Here is a 17885-nt window from a genome sequence, read left to right as displayed (position 1 = left end):
ATGTCTGACTGACAGCTGGGCCACTGTCAGTGACTGCCAACAGGTCAGGGAAAAGGGCCCAAGAGCCCTTGGGCCAGAAAAGGCTAAACATGGCTCCATTTGGAAGGGCAGATTTTTAAGAAGCATAGGTCAGTCTGCCTGATTTTGAGCCCTGGCCAAACTTTATAATGTATTATTAAAGGATTGACAAGTGGATACCAAGAAAAGAAAGCTCCAACCATGAAGAGGCAGTCTGAGTTGATCAAGAACATCTTTTTGTGAAAAGTGATTAAAGTGGCAGATACCAAGTCTAGAAAGGACCAGTGATGACGTTACAAAGACCAGGGCTCAAGCCCTGTTGGCTATAAATAATCTGGGTGACTATGGGCAAAACAGCCAATCTCCTGGTATCCAGGCAACTCTCCAAGACTTTAAAAGCTCGCTATCTGCACCAGTGGAAGGAGCACCTACACCATAAGTTACTTTCTTAAATTATAGGCCTGAAACTCCCTCCTCACTTGACATTCCTCTCTCCCCCTGCAGCAGCAGACCACCAGAATGATGTAGAGTGAGTCAAGCAGAAGTGATTAATGAATTGATGTCTCCGGTAGAGGAAATGCCCCAGGGATCTGATGGACTCTGTACTATTTAATATTTCAATAAAAAATTTGAATAAACGCATAAATGGCAGAGCTCTCCAAATTCTGAGAGTATACAAACCTAAAAGAAATAATGACTCAATTAATATACAATAATTATACATAAATGCACAATTATACATAAATAATAAAATACATAATAACAATACTATATGCCAGGCTCCATGGCAGGAGCTGGGGATACAAATAGCGAAGTTAGACAGTTCGTGCCTTCCAAGAGCTTGCACTGACCTTGAAAGATGCAGCACATTCAGAGAGAGATACTAGACCCATGTAAAATAAATGTGAAATCATCTGGAGGGAGGACTAAGGATTGGTGGAATCCAAGCCTTATACAGATATCACACAAGAGGCAGTCAATGTATTCCAATTCCTCCCTGAGGACAAACGGCGGTGAGGGGAGAGCTACAGGGAGGCAGATTCTGGTCTGAAGTGAGGAAGAACTTCCTTATGATTTTGGCTCCCCGAAAGGTGGAATGGGCCAGCCAGGAAAGTAGCCAGTTCCCTGCCTACCACTAAAAGTCTTCAAGAAAAGGCCAGGTGACTCCTGTGAGCAATGCTGGAGAGCCAGCTCCAGGTGGCCAAAGACTGCAGAACAGAGACACATGGTTGGAAGGGAGCTCCGAGGCCAACTCCAACCTCCTTACTGAACAAAAGAGAAAACTGAAGCCAACAAGGGAAAGTGACTTGCCCAGCTAGTAAGTATCTAACACAGGACTTGAACAAAGGTCTTCCTGGCTCCAAGAAGAGCCTTCTCTTTTCTAATTCAGACTCTGTGCTCCTTGACATTTCTTACCGATTGGCTCATAATGTGGACACCGCTCATTCGGTCTTTGTTTACAGTGTGCAATATGGATTTGCCAGTAAAACTCAGTGGGAAGGTTGTGGGCCCCTCAGAGGCCTAACCTCACTATCCTGGTGCCTTCAGCACCAAGACAGAGTCAAGAGAGAGAATCACAGGCTCTGCGAGGGCAGGTCATTTACCTTGGTAATTAATATCCCTCTATGTCATCTCCACATTTCCCTGCATTTATGAGTACTCAATAAAGACTCACTGCTTAAAAGGGGACAAGAGAAATTTGGACAAACAAATAAATTCCTACATAAAGAGATTACAGTAAGGAAATTTTCCCATTGAACAACAACGAACTTAACAATATTTTTCAACCATTAATTCTGTGGAAATAATTGGGGATCTACAGATGAAAAATGACAAAGCCTCAGGACCAACCGGAGGAGTGCAGAGATTTCTGGGTGGGCATGATGCACATGCAAGTAAGTATAAGATCAAATAAAGTGGGATGTGGTAGAAGGAGAGGTCCAGGTAAAGTGCTCAAGGAAATCTGAAGGCCAGAACACCACAGAGTGGAGAGAGACGAACTGGGCACCCCCAAAGCAAGAGGCTCCAGAACTGAGGCCAAAAGGAATTGATAGGAGAGAGAACACATTCCATGCATGAGGGACATCTTTATAACCTAGGTCATAGGGAGCCAGGAAAGTTTCTTGAGCAGAGGAATAAACAGGCCCATCTGCACATTAAGATGCAGGATGAATGCAAGGAGGCATCCTGGTCTGATGGATGCAAATCCTTTCTCTGATACCCACATCTTGCCCCATGCCCCTTAGAGACTCAATGCTCTGGGCAGTGAAGACCTGCCTTGGCAGAGGGAGCTTCCTGACCTGGGAATTGTCTCCATCAATGAAATCCCAAGTCCTCCTCTGTCCCTTATTCAATACAAAGGTTGAATTAAAGAGGAGGCAAGAGACAAGGAGGCCTATCAGAAGAACCTCCAATGTGAAATAATTTCAATTTGTACTCAAAATTTAGAGTTGATTTCCTTCTCTTTAAAAGGGTCCAGGGGGCGGAGTCAAGATGGCAGAGTAGAAGGACCGACCTGCTCTAGCTCTGCCCTCATAGCCCATAAAATACTTGTAAAAAATGATTCTAAACAAATTCTAGAGCAGCAGAAGCCACAAAATAACAGAGTGAAAGAGACTTCCAGCCCAAGACAGCCAGGAAGGCTGACAACAAAGGACTATCATACCAGGATCAGCACAGAGGGCTGTCCAGCCTGGACCATCCAGAACACACAGGATTGGAGCAGCCTTCAGGCTCAGAATCACGTGTAACAGCTGTGGTTCCCAGATTTCTCAACCCATAAATGTCAAAGACAGCTTCAAAAGTCAGTAAGAAAGCTCATTCACCTGGGTGAGAGGGATGTGCTATCTGGCCCTAGCCCTGGTTCCAGGGCGGTGGCAGCCACTGCCACTGCAGGAGCAGCATCCACTTTTGGAGCTCTTGGCCTAACAACGCTGGGGGAATCGAGCAACTTGTCTGAGTCTCAGTTTTGAGTGGCAGTGCTGGGATGAGGAAGAGAGCTGGCATGGCAGAGCTGGTAGTTGGTGACTATGCAGAGGGAATCTACTCGCAGATCCAGGGCAGAAAAGAGTGCTTGTGGTTGCTCATAGAACAGAGCACAGGTCAGGAGAGGAGTAAACTCCTCTTGCTTGACTGTGCCACCTTGGAGGAACTGAGAACTTACAGGTCCCCAGAGTGTACCCTCCACTTGACCAAGGACTCAAGTACTGGCTGGAAAAATGCCAAAAAAGGGGAAAAAATGAGACTATAGAAGGTAACTTTCTTGGTGAACAGGTATTTTCTTTCATCCTTTTGGATGAGGAAGAACAAAGCATACCATCAGAAGAAGACATCAAAGTCAAGGCTTCTGCATCCAAAACCTCCAAAATAAATATGCAATGGTCCCAGGCCATTGAAGAGCTCAAAAAGGATTTTGAAAATGAAGTAAGAGAGGTGGAGTAAAAATTGGGAAGAGAAATGAAAGCAATCCAAGAAAATCATGAAAAGCAAGTCAACAGACTGCTAAAGGAGACCCAAAAAAATGCTGAAGAAAACAACATCTTTAAAAATAGACTAACCCAAATGACAAAAGAGGTCCAAAAAGCCACATGAGGAGAAGAATGCTTTAAAAAGCAGAATTGGTCACGTGGAAAAGGTGGTTCAAAAGCTCACCGAAGAAAATAGTTCTTTAAAAATTAGAATGGAGCAGCAGATGGAAGCTAATGACTTTATGAGAAACCAAGAAATTACAAAACACAATCAAAAGAATGAAAAAATAGAAGACAATGTGAAATATCTCATTGGAAAAACAACTGACCTGGAAAACAGATCCAGGAAAGAAAATTTTAAAATTATTGGTCTCCCTGAAAACCATGATCAAAAAAAAGAGCCTAGACATCATAGTCCAAGAAATCATCAAGGAAAACTGCCCTGATATTCTAGACCCAAAAGGTAAAACAGAAATGGAAAGAATTCACTTATCACCTCCTAAAAGAGATCCCAAAAGGAAAACTCCTAGGAATATTGTAGCCAAATTTCAGAGTTCCTAGGTCAAGGACAAAATATTACAAGCAGTCAGAAAGAGACATTTCAAGTATTTGGAAATACAATCAGGATTACACAGGATTTAGCAGCTTCTACACTAAGGGATCGAAGGGCTTGGAATATGATATTCCAGAGGTCAAAGGAGCTAGGATTAAAACCAAGAATCACTCACTCAGCAAAACTGAATATAATTACTTCAGAGGAAAAAATGGAATTTCAATTAAATAGAAGACTTCTAAGCATTCTTGTTGAAAAGACCAGAGCTAAATAGAAAATCTGATTTTTAAATACAAGAATCAAGAGAAACATGAAAAGGTAAACAAGAAAGAGAAGCTGTAAGGAACTCATTAAAGTTGAACTGTTTACACTCCTACACGGAAACATATTATTTGTAACTCCTGAGACCTCTTTCCGTATTAGGGTAGTTAGAGGGAATATATATTTGTAGGTATGTATGAGTATGTATGTATATGTATATTATATATGTATAGGCACGTATATGTACATGTGTGTATGTGTATATATATATATGTACGTATGTAAATACATATGGAGAGAGAGAGAGAGAGAGAGAGAGAGCGAGCACAGGATCAGCTGAATATGAAGGGAGAATACCTAAAAAAGTAAAATTTACCATTGAATGGAATGTACTAGGAGTAAGAGAATGGGAGAGGTAGAATATAGTAAATCCTCTCACATACAAGAGGGAAGAAAGAGCTTCTACAATGGAGGGGAACAGGGGAGAGATGAAAGAAAATAATTGAATCTTACTCTCACAGGATTTGGCTTAAGGAGGGAATAACACACACTCAATTGGATATGGAAATCTATTTTACCCTGCAGGAAGGCAAGGGGGAAGGAGAAAGGAGAGAGAAGATAACAGAAGGGAAAGCAAACTGGGGAAAGGGATAATCAGAAGCAAACACTATTGTGGGAAGATAGATCAAGGGAGAGAACAGAATAAATGGAGGGCAGGATAGGACACAGGGAAATGTGGTTAGTCTTTTACAACATAAATATTATGGAAGTGTTGCATTGTTACACATGTAAGACCTATATTGAACTGCTTGTTTTCTCAATGAGGGCGGATGGGGAGGAAGGGAGGGAGAAAATATGGAACTCAAAGTTTTAAGAATGAATGTTAAAAATTGTTTTAGAATGCAACTGGAAATTAAGCTATACAGGCAATGGAGTATAGAAATCTGTTTTGTCCTAAAGGAAAATAGAGGGGAAAGAGGATGGAAGAAGGGTGGGTAACAGAAGGGAGGACAGACTGGAGGAAGGGGTGGGATGGGGTGCATGCTGTCCTGGGGTGGAGAGAGGTGGGGAGAAAATTTTGAATTCAAATTCTTGTGGAAGTGAATGTTAAGAACTGAAAAATAAATAAATTATTTATTAGGAAAAAAAACAAAAACAAAAAAGAGGGGGAGGGGTGTTGTCCCAGACTGAATTTTGGTTTCTGTAGCTTTTCTGGCCCCACTGACATGGAAAGCTGACACCAGGTACCAAACAAGAAGGCACTGGAAGTCCCCTTCACTTAAATTGGTTCTAAGCAGAACTGTTAGGGTTTTCAAGCCTGAGACCTACCATTGCTGTGTGGCCAAGAGTGGACGGTGGCACTTCGGACGAGGGCTTCATCCACTCTCCCGCCAGTAGGGTTGTCAACGTACTGCCGCCCCTGCTCCAGTGCATTGACACACTCTGTCCAAGAGTCATTGTGATCTGCTTGGACCCTGTCGTAACTCCAGTGTGTTCCAGGGAGAGGGTGGCGATGACTTGGGGAGACACAGCCCAGGCAGCTCAGGGCTGCAAATGGCTGCGTGTGTTGGTTTTGGAGGAGGAGGAGGAGACTGACAGGGGGCTCCTGGGCTTTCCTGGGCCCCTCCATCTGAGGCAGGAAGGCAGTCTGACACATCATTAACCGCCGCTCGGCTGCCTGGCCGAGATCAGAGTTCTTCCCAAAAATATCCACTTCATCCTCAATAAAAAGCCCAGAATTATAGCCCAGCTTGCGGTTCATGATAGCACTGAAGCCACAAGTGCAGCGGTACTGGTCTTCATTGGAAGAGTCAGGGATGTAGAGCCCAACATCTGCCCCTTTAATATTCATGTTGCAGGCACATATGCAGCAGCTGTCAAAGTTCCGGTCTTTGAAGACGTTCAGCACTGAGTCGGAGAGAATCAGGGTGACGTACAGACTATGGGCCTCGGGCACAGGCTGGGCAGTGGCAGGTTCCACAGAGCTGAGTGGCCTTGTGGTGGATGGCGTGGAGGCTGGTGACCCCTGCTCAGTGCCATCGTACTTAACAGATCCCTGGCCACTGGCTGTGCCGCCACCTCTAGGGGTCCGTGGGGTCCGAGGTGTCCGAGGTGTCGGCACAGAGAAGCGAGGAGTTGCTGGGGAGGGCAGCACACCCGCCCCACTGTTGCTGGCTGGCGCCGCACTGTTCAGTGTCACAGGTGTATTCAGGTAATCCTGGTCTGCAAGGCTGCCAACACTAGGCACATTACTGTGACAGAAAGAACAGCAGTATGTTAGAAGATCATTCCAGAAAAGGCTGTCTCTACCCAGCAACCCACTCCTTCATTTTATCTATCACTTCTCATTAAGGTCCAATACTGGCTCAATATTTCTATTTGTAAAAATAGGGGTGGGGGTGGAGCTAACAATTACTAGCAGATTTATTCAGGATTCTATTTCTAATAGTAATCACAACTAATACTTACTGATCATACTAAATTTATTTTGGTTGAAAATGTTTATAATACCACTCTGCAAATAACACACATCAAAAAGCTAGACAGATGATGGACAATATTATATGTACTACAGAAATGTGAGGTATGCTCAGGGAGCAACTGGGGAGGCAGCGAGTAAGGCTGCTGGACTTTGAGTTGGAAGGACGCAAGTTCAAATCCAGCGTCAGACGCAAGTCACTTACCCTGTTTCCTCATTAAAATAAAAAAATGAGGATAAAAATATCTCCCAGGGTTGTTGTGAGGATTAAATGAGATAATATCTGTAAAACCCTTTGCAGATTTTACATAAACTACATAAGCTACGTAAACATGAATCATCACCACCATCATTATTGCTGTTATCACCTGAGCCACCCATTTCTAACTAGGGAGACTAAGTTTTCTCTGAATTCCCTGCATGACATAATGGAAAAAATCCTGGGCATGGAGTCAAAAGACCTGGAGTGAGTCCCAGTTATTGCCACTAATAATTTCTGTGACTATGGATGAGTCCCTTAACTTTTCTCACCTGTAAAATGATGGGGTTTGGGGCTGGCAGTCCCTATGATCTCACCCTCTGAAACTCCCTGGGCCTCAGTTTCTTCATCTGTAAAATAAGGGCACTGGACTGGACAGCTTCTGAGACCCCTGCAGCTCCAGAGCTGTGATACTGAGAAGCTGGAGACCTTCCTTCTAACTACGCTGTTTTAGGAGGGTCACTGAAAGGAAAAACCTCAGATACTTCAGAGCACATAGAATTTAGAGTTGTCAAAGAATGAAGAGTTCCTCCAGTCCAGTACCATCATGTGACAGAAGAGGAAAACAGATGTCCTGAAAGGGTTCAGTGACTGACCTACAGGTCACTCAGGTAAAAGGCAGGATTTGAACTGGACCTCTGATTCTAAACCCAATGCTTTTTTTTGGTCTACCCTCACCATAATGTGCATGCACACGCACGTGCATGGACACACACACACACACACACACACACACACACACACACACACACACACACACACACACACACACACACACACACACAAGGATAGATGAATTATACACATTTTCCTATATAAACTAGTGCTAGTTTAATACTAGTCAATTGTGGGAAAACAAAGCCTAACGTCAAAATGTCAGTGTATGATAGAGAGCCCCTGGAAAGTTCTCCTGACAGATTTTACTGACACAGCCTGTGTCTGAGAACAGAGAGCTCATTCTTTGCTTCTGAGAAGAAAAGTTCTCTGATTCTCAAGCTGCCTTTTCATGTGCTCTAATACTGTACTCATATGAATACTCTACAAAGAGGTGCCCATTCAGTGAACCCTCCTCAAGAAGCAATTCTTCAGAATCCCTTTGCAGTGCTTAGGCTAGCTCTGCCTGAATTCCTAGAATGAGCGCTGTTGATATGGGCTCAGGGCAGCTGAGGCACAGTGACCACACAGTGACTACCTCTGACCAGTGAGAAAAGGTGACCTGGAAATCATTGTTAGTAACCATTACTTATTTAGGGCCCACAGTAAGAATCATTACTTTGGTTAGATTAATTTCAAACTCAAAGTTTCTTTTTCATTGAAAACAGTAAATTAACGAGCAGTTTAGACAAGGAAAAAAAATTATTTCCTCAGTAGGGCTTATAGCTTATACAGTTTATCTTCCACCACCCTCCTTTGAAGGGGTTAGAAGAAATCTTGAAAGCTGTAAGCAAAGATTTAAACATTTCAATGATTTCCCCTATAAAAATTATTCCCAAATAGAAAACAACCAAGTACTGGCTTCAATAGTTCTATCACTCACAAAGAGTAACCTGAGAAGTGGGTCCTGGGAGTTCCTGTATCTACGACCCCAAGGTGATATACAATCCTCCCAGTTCGCCTCTCACAAGGAATGGAGTCTATCATTAGGGCATTTCCCCATTACACAGGATGCTTTTGCATCAGGAAAACAAGATGAAGGCAGTCCTTTATGACTTAGATCTCGCAGGCTACAGCATATGGAAACAAAGGCTGAAGCCACTTCAATTTTGATTGGAATCACAAATAATATGTTTGTAATCTGACTGGAAACATATGTACAAAATAGCAATCTTTTCAGTCATTTCAATGATCATCTTGATAAGCTGACTGGATCATGGGAAAATTAGGTCATTATCATAACAGACACTTAGACAGCAGTACGCTGTTTACAACCCTGTGAGGTAACCAGTAGAGATACTGTTTTGGCCATTTTACAGATGAGAAAACTTAGTGTCTGAGATACGAAGTGACATGTCCATGATCTGAGACGCAGAATTTTAACTCAAACGTTTCTGCCTCCTAGTCAAGCTCTCTAACCAACTATACCATTCATTTATCATTTAAGAACCCACCCTCCCTCTTCCCCACAAACACCTGCATGTCAGGCCCTTTGGACTGATTTGTGACTTGATGGGGTCAGAAAACATCAAGATTTCATTGCAAAGTTCCTTCAAGAGAATGTTTTTGAATTCACTTCTGCAAATAAAATGAAGTGTCTGATGTAGCCTCACTTTTGCCCGTGGTAATCAAAGACTCTGTTCAGACATAGATGCTGTGGCTTTATTGTGTGAGCTCCGACACAGAGTTCTGTGCACAAATGGGGTAGTTTTCTTCAATGCACGTGTGAAACTCAGTTTGAAAAGATGTAAAGTAATTCCCAACAGGTAATGACGCACATGAAAACAAGGTGAGCTACTATTATGGGGATTTCAAAAACATGGCTGCTGTCACCACCTGCACATATTTTGAAAAGCCTACTTAAGGTAGAAAAGGCAAGATCGGCCACCCCACTCCCGCCTACCCCAAGCACATACTTGTAGCCATCCCGGACAAAGGCAGCTGCAGGTGGCAGAGGCAGCTGCTCGATTTTGGGAGGAGCTGCCCAGGAGGGCCTGAAGAGGCAGGCATCGGGCACCTTCAGGGGCAGCAGGCACTGGCTGGGCAGCATTTTCAGTGGAGCAAACAGGGAGGAACCCACAAAAGGCTGCAAGGTGGGAACTTGGTGCACATAGGAAAAGTCCTGTGAAACCAAGGCAGGAGGGTCATGTTAGGTTGATTCAAAAAAACCAACACTGTGGGAGGAGCTATCAGGAAGAAAACAGAGAACAACCCAAATTCCACATTTCTCTTAAAATAAATTACCTGGAGTAATTAACTACTAAAAACATAGACTAAGATTTGTATTTATACCAAATTATTCTAAATAATGCATCAATGGCTAAGACACACCAAATCAAAGAGTTCTACTCAACAATTTATTTTGCCCTATCACGGAAATGCCCACCTATAAAATAACATATGCATTTCCCATTTTTAAATAGTTCTTACAGAGCCTTCTTGGGACTCTGACCTGCCTCAGTGGCCTTACCTTAATTTCCTCAGGTTTAGGACTTCCTAACCCATCTTCCACTTCCATTTTGAACTCTGTGATTTGGGTCGAGACCATGCTGACCATGGGGCTCTCCATCATGCCCAATGCCGTCACGGTCTCCGAGCTGATGCCATCTTTATAATTCATCACAGGAGAGAAAGCAGGATGTTGTTCTAAAGACGGAGGAGTAGGAAACATCCTTTGTAGATCTGCCACTGCTAAAGGGAGAGGACAGACAGACATTCAAAAATCACCCTTCCTTTAAAGAACATTTTTATCACAGCTAATCACTAAATGCTCTCTTTGGCATAGAACATTATGCTGCTAATTAAACGGTGACATCACACAGAACCAATACACACGTAACTGGGGAGAGTAACAACTCAAGCTATCAGCATGAGTATTAGCAAGAATTAACTCTGCTCTGGAACCGCATCGCTGTTGCACCTTCTTGTTAGGGCTGACAGTGATTAAACAATCACAAAGGTTCTTGCCTTTGGATCTCATTACCCCTCAATCAACTGCAATACCACAGAGTCTAAAGGGAAAAGCTGAAAGCTTGGATAACTACACAGAAACAGGGAGTCATAAGATGGGATGATGACACTTACTGCCCCTTTCTATTTACAAGGATTGCATGAGGCACGTTAACCTTGGTTAGTGAAAAGCTGAGGGACTGTTCTTACTCAGCATTTACATTTGGGAGATAAAAATTAGAGAAATTTTGATGCCAACTCTTAATACTGTATGGAACTGTGCTACCAAGCCTGACTATAAGTCTTAAAACATTCCAAAATGTCGTTCAGGACTAACTTCCTCTGACAGCTACTTTTCAGATTTGACGTTACAGCAAACAGTATGTTTCAGAGTGAGATACTTAGCACAGTAATATGGCATCAATTCATAACAAAGACATCCTTGGTAATGAATAGAAGTATGATTTTGTAGGATTCAAAGGGGAAAATGGCATTTAGCCAAGTGGACTGAGAAGCAGTGGCACAGTGACCTGACCATGGAGTTGGGAAGACCTCAGTCCAATTAGTACATCACACACACCTCTGCTGGGTGATTCTGGCAACTTCTCAATGCCCCTGGCACCTTTGTAAACCCTGAACGTGCAGAGTAAGGAACAGTTTACACTGGTAGAAATTCCTCAACAATGAAACTCACCTGATCCATTAAAACATTTTAAAAGTGACTTTAAAAATATGGTTGTTTCCAAGTATAGTTTTACATAAAGTAATTCAGTTACTAAATTCAGAAAATGTGTACATGTGCACAAGCACATTTAGGAAAAGAAATATGCCTCTGAAATCGGCTTTTTACAGCATATGTACAATGACATTTGGTATTAAAATAGAGTCAGGCTTGAAGAGAGCTCCCTGTGAACCCTGGCCAGGCTTTCACAAATCCTCACGAACAGGCCACTGGCTGATTCTGCCTCCCAATCCTGACGAAAACGGGGCTTTGGCTGCTGGAGGACAAAATGAGGACTCAGCACCTACCATCCAGTCCATTAATTAGGCCTTTCCTCTAACTTGTCATGCTACTAGCTCCCAAGATACTACAATCAGAGTTGAATAGGTCCTAGTGTAAAGGATCTCAGGCCACATTAAGCCCCTCTACAAATTGCAGGTCAAGGCATTGTTTTGCTCTATTAGGGACGTCAGCCTTCCTTACAGAGGCATCTAGTGTACAGAGTGCAGCGATGTAACTTGGCCACGAGGTGGTGCTTGTGCAGCAGGCTGATCCACAAGCTCTGAGCACACGGTTTGGTTTGGATGAGTTTAGTTTAGGATGAGATAGACGGATTGACCAAATTTCCTGGTTCTTTCCTCTCTCTTTTTCCTGGCCTTACTAATTCAGACTAATCTGTCACTTCTGCTGTATAAATGCGGGAGGGGGAAGGGTACAGGGCTACTCAACATCCTCCGAGCCTCACTTTCCCTCCTCTCTTATAAAACCTGGCCCTGCTTAAGGCTGACATTCATTCAGATGCTGCTCTGTAAATTTTCAAGTCCAACATAAATGTCAGAGTACTGATTACCGGAGCTACCCCACCTACTTCACCCTGTCCGATTCACTCTAGGCAACTTGTCCCCTGTCTTGTTCCTGACTCCCCCTTCTTTGTACCCAGATCAGCATCCTCTGGACCAGACCTCAAGAACTCATTCCCCGAAGTGGCCTGGAAACTTCACCTGGGGATTAGTGAGGCTGCAGGGTGACTAAGGAAGACATTTTCTAACCAGCCCCAGAGCATTCACATCACATTCAGCCACCCGCCTTGGCATTCTGCCTTTCTCATCTCCCTTCCCATCAGATCTCCAAAGACCATCTCCTTCCTACTCCTCAAATGGCCCTTCTAGGGAGTTCCCAGGATAAGGGATCTAGAGCTAGGAGGAATCTCACAGTTGACCTGGTCCAATTTCCTCATATCACAGATGAAGAAACTGAGGCCCTGGGAGATGAAATGACTTCCCCGAAGTCACCAAAGTTATAAACAGAAGAACCAGGATCTGAACCGAGTTCCTCTGACTCCAAAGCCAGGGTTCTTTCCCAGTGTACCAAGGTCAGCTTTGGAACTCACCCTGAGACTGACATCTCTGAGGGCTACCATCAACCCTGCCACCCACTTTATAGGTGAGGAAACAGGCTGAGCAAGTGACTTGCCCAGTTACCAGATAGTGAGGGGTTAGACCAGGTCTTCCCAATTCATGGCTCAGCATTATATCCACTCTGCCAATCCAGGGTTTAAAAACTAAGGATGTTTTAGACTAGATTCTGTTATATACAGGACTGAAATTCTGAAGAGGAAAAATATTCAGTTTGTTTTAAATTTTTAAAACTTGCTTTTCTAACCTGTTCTTAGACTTTAGAACAAAACAAAAATAAAAGAGAAAGGTCTGATGATTCAAGGTCAAGGCTTAACTTCTACACTAAAACTAACTAAAAAGGGGGATGTATTTAAAGGGCATATTAGATATTAATCTGCATAGAAGGGAAAGCCAAAGCCGTCATGGATCACACAACAAAAGCGTGGATCCTCTTCACCGGGATGCGCAATTGCACACGCTGGTGATCACAGCATATTTACATGTACGCAGAGCAGTCTGTACCTGGCACAGCGTAGGGGACACGAAGACTCAGAATGTGTGAAGAGGAACAGAAGAACCAGCAGTCAGCTGGTCAAGCAGGACACTCAAGAAACTGGATGCGTGAGATTTGTTCCAGAATCAACTAGTGCTTATCAATAATCATGACTAACATTTCTGCATCCTTGAAGGTTTATAAAACACTGCAGCTCTTATCTCATTTGATTCTGAATGGATCATTATAACAGAAGGTAAACTAGTTTAGAAAACGTAAAAAACCAGTAAGGTTCCATGGTCTTGGATGTCCTGAGACACACCCCCATCCTTATCCTGCAGGGTCTACATGCTCAGTCCGAGCTGTACTGTTAGCATGAAGGTTTCTGAACCACCATAGAGCAGGGTAAATTTCCTTCAAGAATCATTTATCCTCTGAATATTCAAGTAAGGGAAGGAAAACCCAAGTAAGTAGGTCAGTCCAAAAGCACTGACAGCCTTTCAGTCTTCACTTCGAATCAAATGCAATGGTTAAGTGTAATCATTATTTAAAAGGAAAAAGCCACAGCTTGAATGTAAAAAATCCCTACTTTGTTGGTTCAATACTTAAGTCAAACAATAAGTATTTATTTGCTTGGCATCACATTCCATGAGGAGAAAGAGACAACGTTTAGAAAATCCAAAGACCTCAGAAGCCGTAGAGGCCCCTCTACAATCCCCCCAATGAAGGGTCATGCAGTTTCAGATCCTCAGCAATTTCCTTTGGCACCCCATCCTTGGGACAGCTCTCACACATAAGAATGCCACCCCCCCCCTGCCCCGGCCCACCCAGGAGGATAAGCCCAAACCCTCCTTTACATGAAGCCCTTCAAGAGCCTGACAGCTCTAGCCATTGAGGCGCTCTCTTCTTCACATTGAAGGCCTCTAGTCAATCTTGAAGCCTGTCTTCCCTAGAGCAGTGTCTCAGGTGGACTCGCCACCCGAACCACTCAGCAGATCTGGGGTTAAATCCTACTCCTGACACTGACTTCTGGGACCTCACTTGGCATATCGCTCCACCTCTGCCCCCAAATCCCAGCTCCTTCAACTGTACAATGATGCAGTGGGATCAGATGGCCTCTGAGGTCTTTTCCAGCCCCACATTAATGATCCTATGAGCCTTAAATGCAGCCAAAGACTGGGTTCAATTTTTTTGGCCGCCATATTGCATTATCGATCTCATACTGAGTTTGCACTCAATGAAACCCCTCATCTTTTGTTGAGATGGCCACTGGCTAGCTGTATTTTTTCCATTTTATAAATCTATAGTGCAGGTTTTTTGGACCCAAGTGTAAGACTTTGCATTTTTCTGTACTAAATTTAATGTTACTGAAGTCATACAATGTGTTAGAGAGAGAAACACAGAATTATAGGCTTAAAACTGAAAGTGCTTTTAGAAATCATTTTATAGACTGGAGATACTGAAACTCAAAGAGGCCGATAAACTTGCTCCAGGTGCACAGGTAATGTGAGAACTCAGACTGAAAGTTGGGTTTTCAGTCTCAGCTTTGGCAATCTCGTCACCATGCCAAACCATCTGCCAACCCTCCCAACTTTGTGCTTTCTGCCAGTTTGATAAACATGTCACCAATGGCTTCATCCAAGGCACTCAGAAAAACAGAAGCAGCTCATGCTCCTCAGAGACTTCCTTCCAGGCTGACATGAAGCCATTAATAACTACTCTAGGGGTCTGACTTGTCAAGCCATTCCAAATTCACCTATCTATCCATCTAGCCCACATCCCTTTATCCTGTTCATAAGAATAGCATGAAAGCACTGTAGCATTCCTCAACTCCAGGTCTGTCCACTGCATCATACAGTGGCTTAGCTTTGAGATTTCTGTGTATGTGTATGGATATGTGTGTACATATACATACATGAGCATATATGGTGTACATATATACATGTGAGTATATATGTGTATGTGTGTATGTGTATATGTGTGTGTACATATATATGTATATTATATATATATATAGACAGCATTTCCATGTACACTGAAATGTTACTGCAACTATCCCTACTCCATGCACTACCCTGTTCCTCTTGAAGAGGAGTGTTAAGAGCACATTCTAGATATGGTTCCCACACATGACACCTATGATGTAGAATTTGCCTTGTTGATGAAGATCTTTAATTCACCCTGCTAAGGACCCATATTTTCAGTTCAATTCAGACTTTCCTCACTTGTGAACTACATTTACCAACCAAGAGGCATTCATTAAGTACCTACTATCTATCTATCAGGCACGTTGCTGAGCCATATGGACATGGAAAAAAACCACAAAAAGGCACAAAAAGTGCCCTTGACCTCAAAAAACCTGCATTCTTCTGGAGGGAAATAACATGTACAATAACATCAAGCAGATGCAAAATAGAATTTTTTAATAAGTCAATACACAGTAAATGACGAGTGGGGCAAGGCATTGTCCAGAACACTGACAAGTATAAGTCTGGAATGAGCTTGTCCAAGAATGAGCCTTGAAGAAGAGGAGGCAGAGGAGAGGAGGGCAAGCCCTGTATGCACATGCACTTTCATGAACATGTGCACACACACATACATACATACACACACACACAGCATTATGTAAAAGTGAAAGAAGGAAAACGACTGAGCCAGCTGGCCCACAGGTGTTCAACTGCAGAGGGCACCAAGGGAGCCACGTCTCTGCACAACATCACATGGTCCATTCTCTCATCCCAGTCCTTTGAGCCCTGGGTCTCTTACTAATTTCTGGGCATGCGGTTTTTCTTCATACTTTGGAGCTACTCTCTGTAATATCTGGCTGAATACTCACACACACATATGCACATGAGTGCGCATGCACACACACACACAGTTTGTTTTTGATCTCCTTCCTTTTCAGGTTAAAGCCCTCTTGATTTTCCTTTGAAGACTCCAGGCAGTTCTGCCCAGCCTTCCATGGGTGGAGGCAGTGTTGTTCTTCCAGTGGGGAAGGTCACAATCCCTCCTCTCACACACGTCACTGAGCTCGTATGAGCCTTGGGTTCTTGTTTTACAAAGCAGGGATGTTGTAAAGCTCAGAGTGGATAACAGATATAAAACATTTGGCCAACATCCAAGTATCATGTAATCTACATAATCAATATGTTTATCATTACATTTTTCTCTCTCCCTGGCCAGGAGTCTGTCATTCCCATATTTAAGTCATGTCCCCCAAAGTAGTAATTAGATTGTCTTGTGATACACTAGTTTATCTGAAGAAGATCTGGGGGGCATGGGAGGACTAGAGTACCAGAACTACCATCATGTGACGTGCTGGAGAAAGCTGCTACGACCTTAGGGGGCTCACAGGAGGAATCAGTAATCTGGCCATTTTCTTCCCTGGTCCTATCATCCTCCAAGTGCTACACCACAGGACGGCCAGTAGGGAATAACTACAGAACATGTTGGGGGGCAGGGGAGGGTGTCAGGCCAGGGAAGACCCTTTGAAGGATCTGGAGATGATGAGCCTGAGGAAGACTGTGGAGAGACAGGAGAGCAGGCCCCTGTATCTTAAGGGCTCATGTTATAGCAATCAGACTTGTTTCCTGGTCCCCAAAGGGCAGAGCTCAGAACATGGTGGGCAGGGGAATCTGGCTGAATTTAAGGCCAAAGCTTCTTCCTAATTCTGGTTTCTTACAAGGGCATTAGTGAAGTCCCTTTCATTGTATCCTTGTAAGCACAGGCTGGATAGTCACTTGTAGGAGACACTGGAAGATGCACTCTTGGTTGACAATAGACCAGCCTCTGATATCCTCAGATGTAACACCTGTCCTTAAGGGGCTACACCTGAACTGTGGTCTCTATCTTATTCAAACACTTGTCAGGCATTTCCAAAGTCACATCCAGAGGAAGGTTCAGCTCACAGACAAGGCTTCCATGGAGCTCACACAAATGCAAATGATGGACTCCAGAATATGCAGGTAGATGTCTGTGGGATTAGCAATTATCCTGGAGAGTGAGGGCAAGGGCATGCCAGGCCTAAAGAACAGAGAGAACAAAGGTATGGCGGCCAGAAAAGCCTGGCTGAATAGACTGCACGTGAGAGAGGGTGATCATGAGGCAGGATTGGAAAGGTGGGCATGATACCCATGTGTAATGCCTTCAGTGCCAGAATGACATGTCTGACATTTGGCAGGAAATGAGGAGCCACACTTGGCCATTAGGAAGGAGAAAGGATGGATGGATGGATGGGAGCCTGGAAGCAAGGAAAGTGATTACAGGTAATCAGAACAGTGCAGGTGGTTGGCAAAGAGACTGTGTGATGGCAGTGGGAGGAGAGACACCACAAAGGAAGAAAGGGCTAGTAAAAATCCTGTTTGGATGGGGGCCAGAACAGTGAGGGAGAAACCTGAGAGAATATGGGCAAGGGTTCAAATATGGGAGAAGGGAGAAGGAGGTGGCCACAGAAAGAAATAGGGAGGTCAAAAGGCGGAGGGAAGGTAGAAAGGTCCCTCCAGATACTTAGTTTAAGTGGTTAGCAAGGAATTGATGGACATCCCCTAGTATAACCCACAAGTCAAGGTGGATAATGGGTGCTTAAGGAACACTGAAACTGATTCTCCGGTTCCACTCAGGCCGATCATCTGACC

At 43.7% G+C, this 17885-nt stretch overlaps 1 protein-coding gene across 7 annotated transcripts in view; it reads right to left on the bottom strand.

The window, feature by feature from the left end:
• Window positions 1–17885, bottom strand: part of MED13L (mediator complex subunit 13L) — a 415471-nt gene that overhangs the window by 34404 nt on the left and 363182 nt on the right. For 6 of the 7 annotated variants that reach the window (XM_072600340.1, XM_072600342.1, XM_072600339.1 and 3 more), the window contains 3 exons: window positions 10162–10382; window positions 9608–9813; window positions 5629–6551 (listed from right to left, as the gene is read on the bottom strand). In XM_072600340.1, coding sequence (XP_072456441.1) covers window positions 5629–6551; window positions 9608–9813; window positions 10162–10382 — 1350 coding nt within the window. The remainder of the gene's footprint in view (window positions 1–5628; window positions 6552–9607; window positions 9814–10161; window positions 10383–17885) is intronic. The other variant, XM_072600338.1, reaches the window with a different exon arrangement.

Source organism: Notamacropus eugenii, chromosome 4, assembly GCF_028372415.1.
Source record: "Notamacropus eugenii isolate mMacEug1 chromosome 4, mMacEug1.pri_v2, whole genome shotgun sequence".
In the NCBI taxonomy this organism is placed as follows: domain Eukaryota; kingdom Metazoa; phylum Chordata; class Mammalia; order Diprotodontia; family Macropodidae; genus Notamacropus; species Notamacropus eugenii.
Note: the sequence above shows the minus strand (reverse complement) of the source record. Positions and strands in the feature narration are given on the sequence as shown.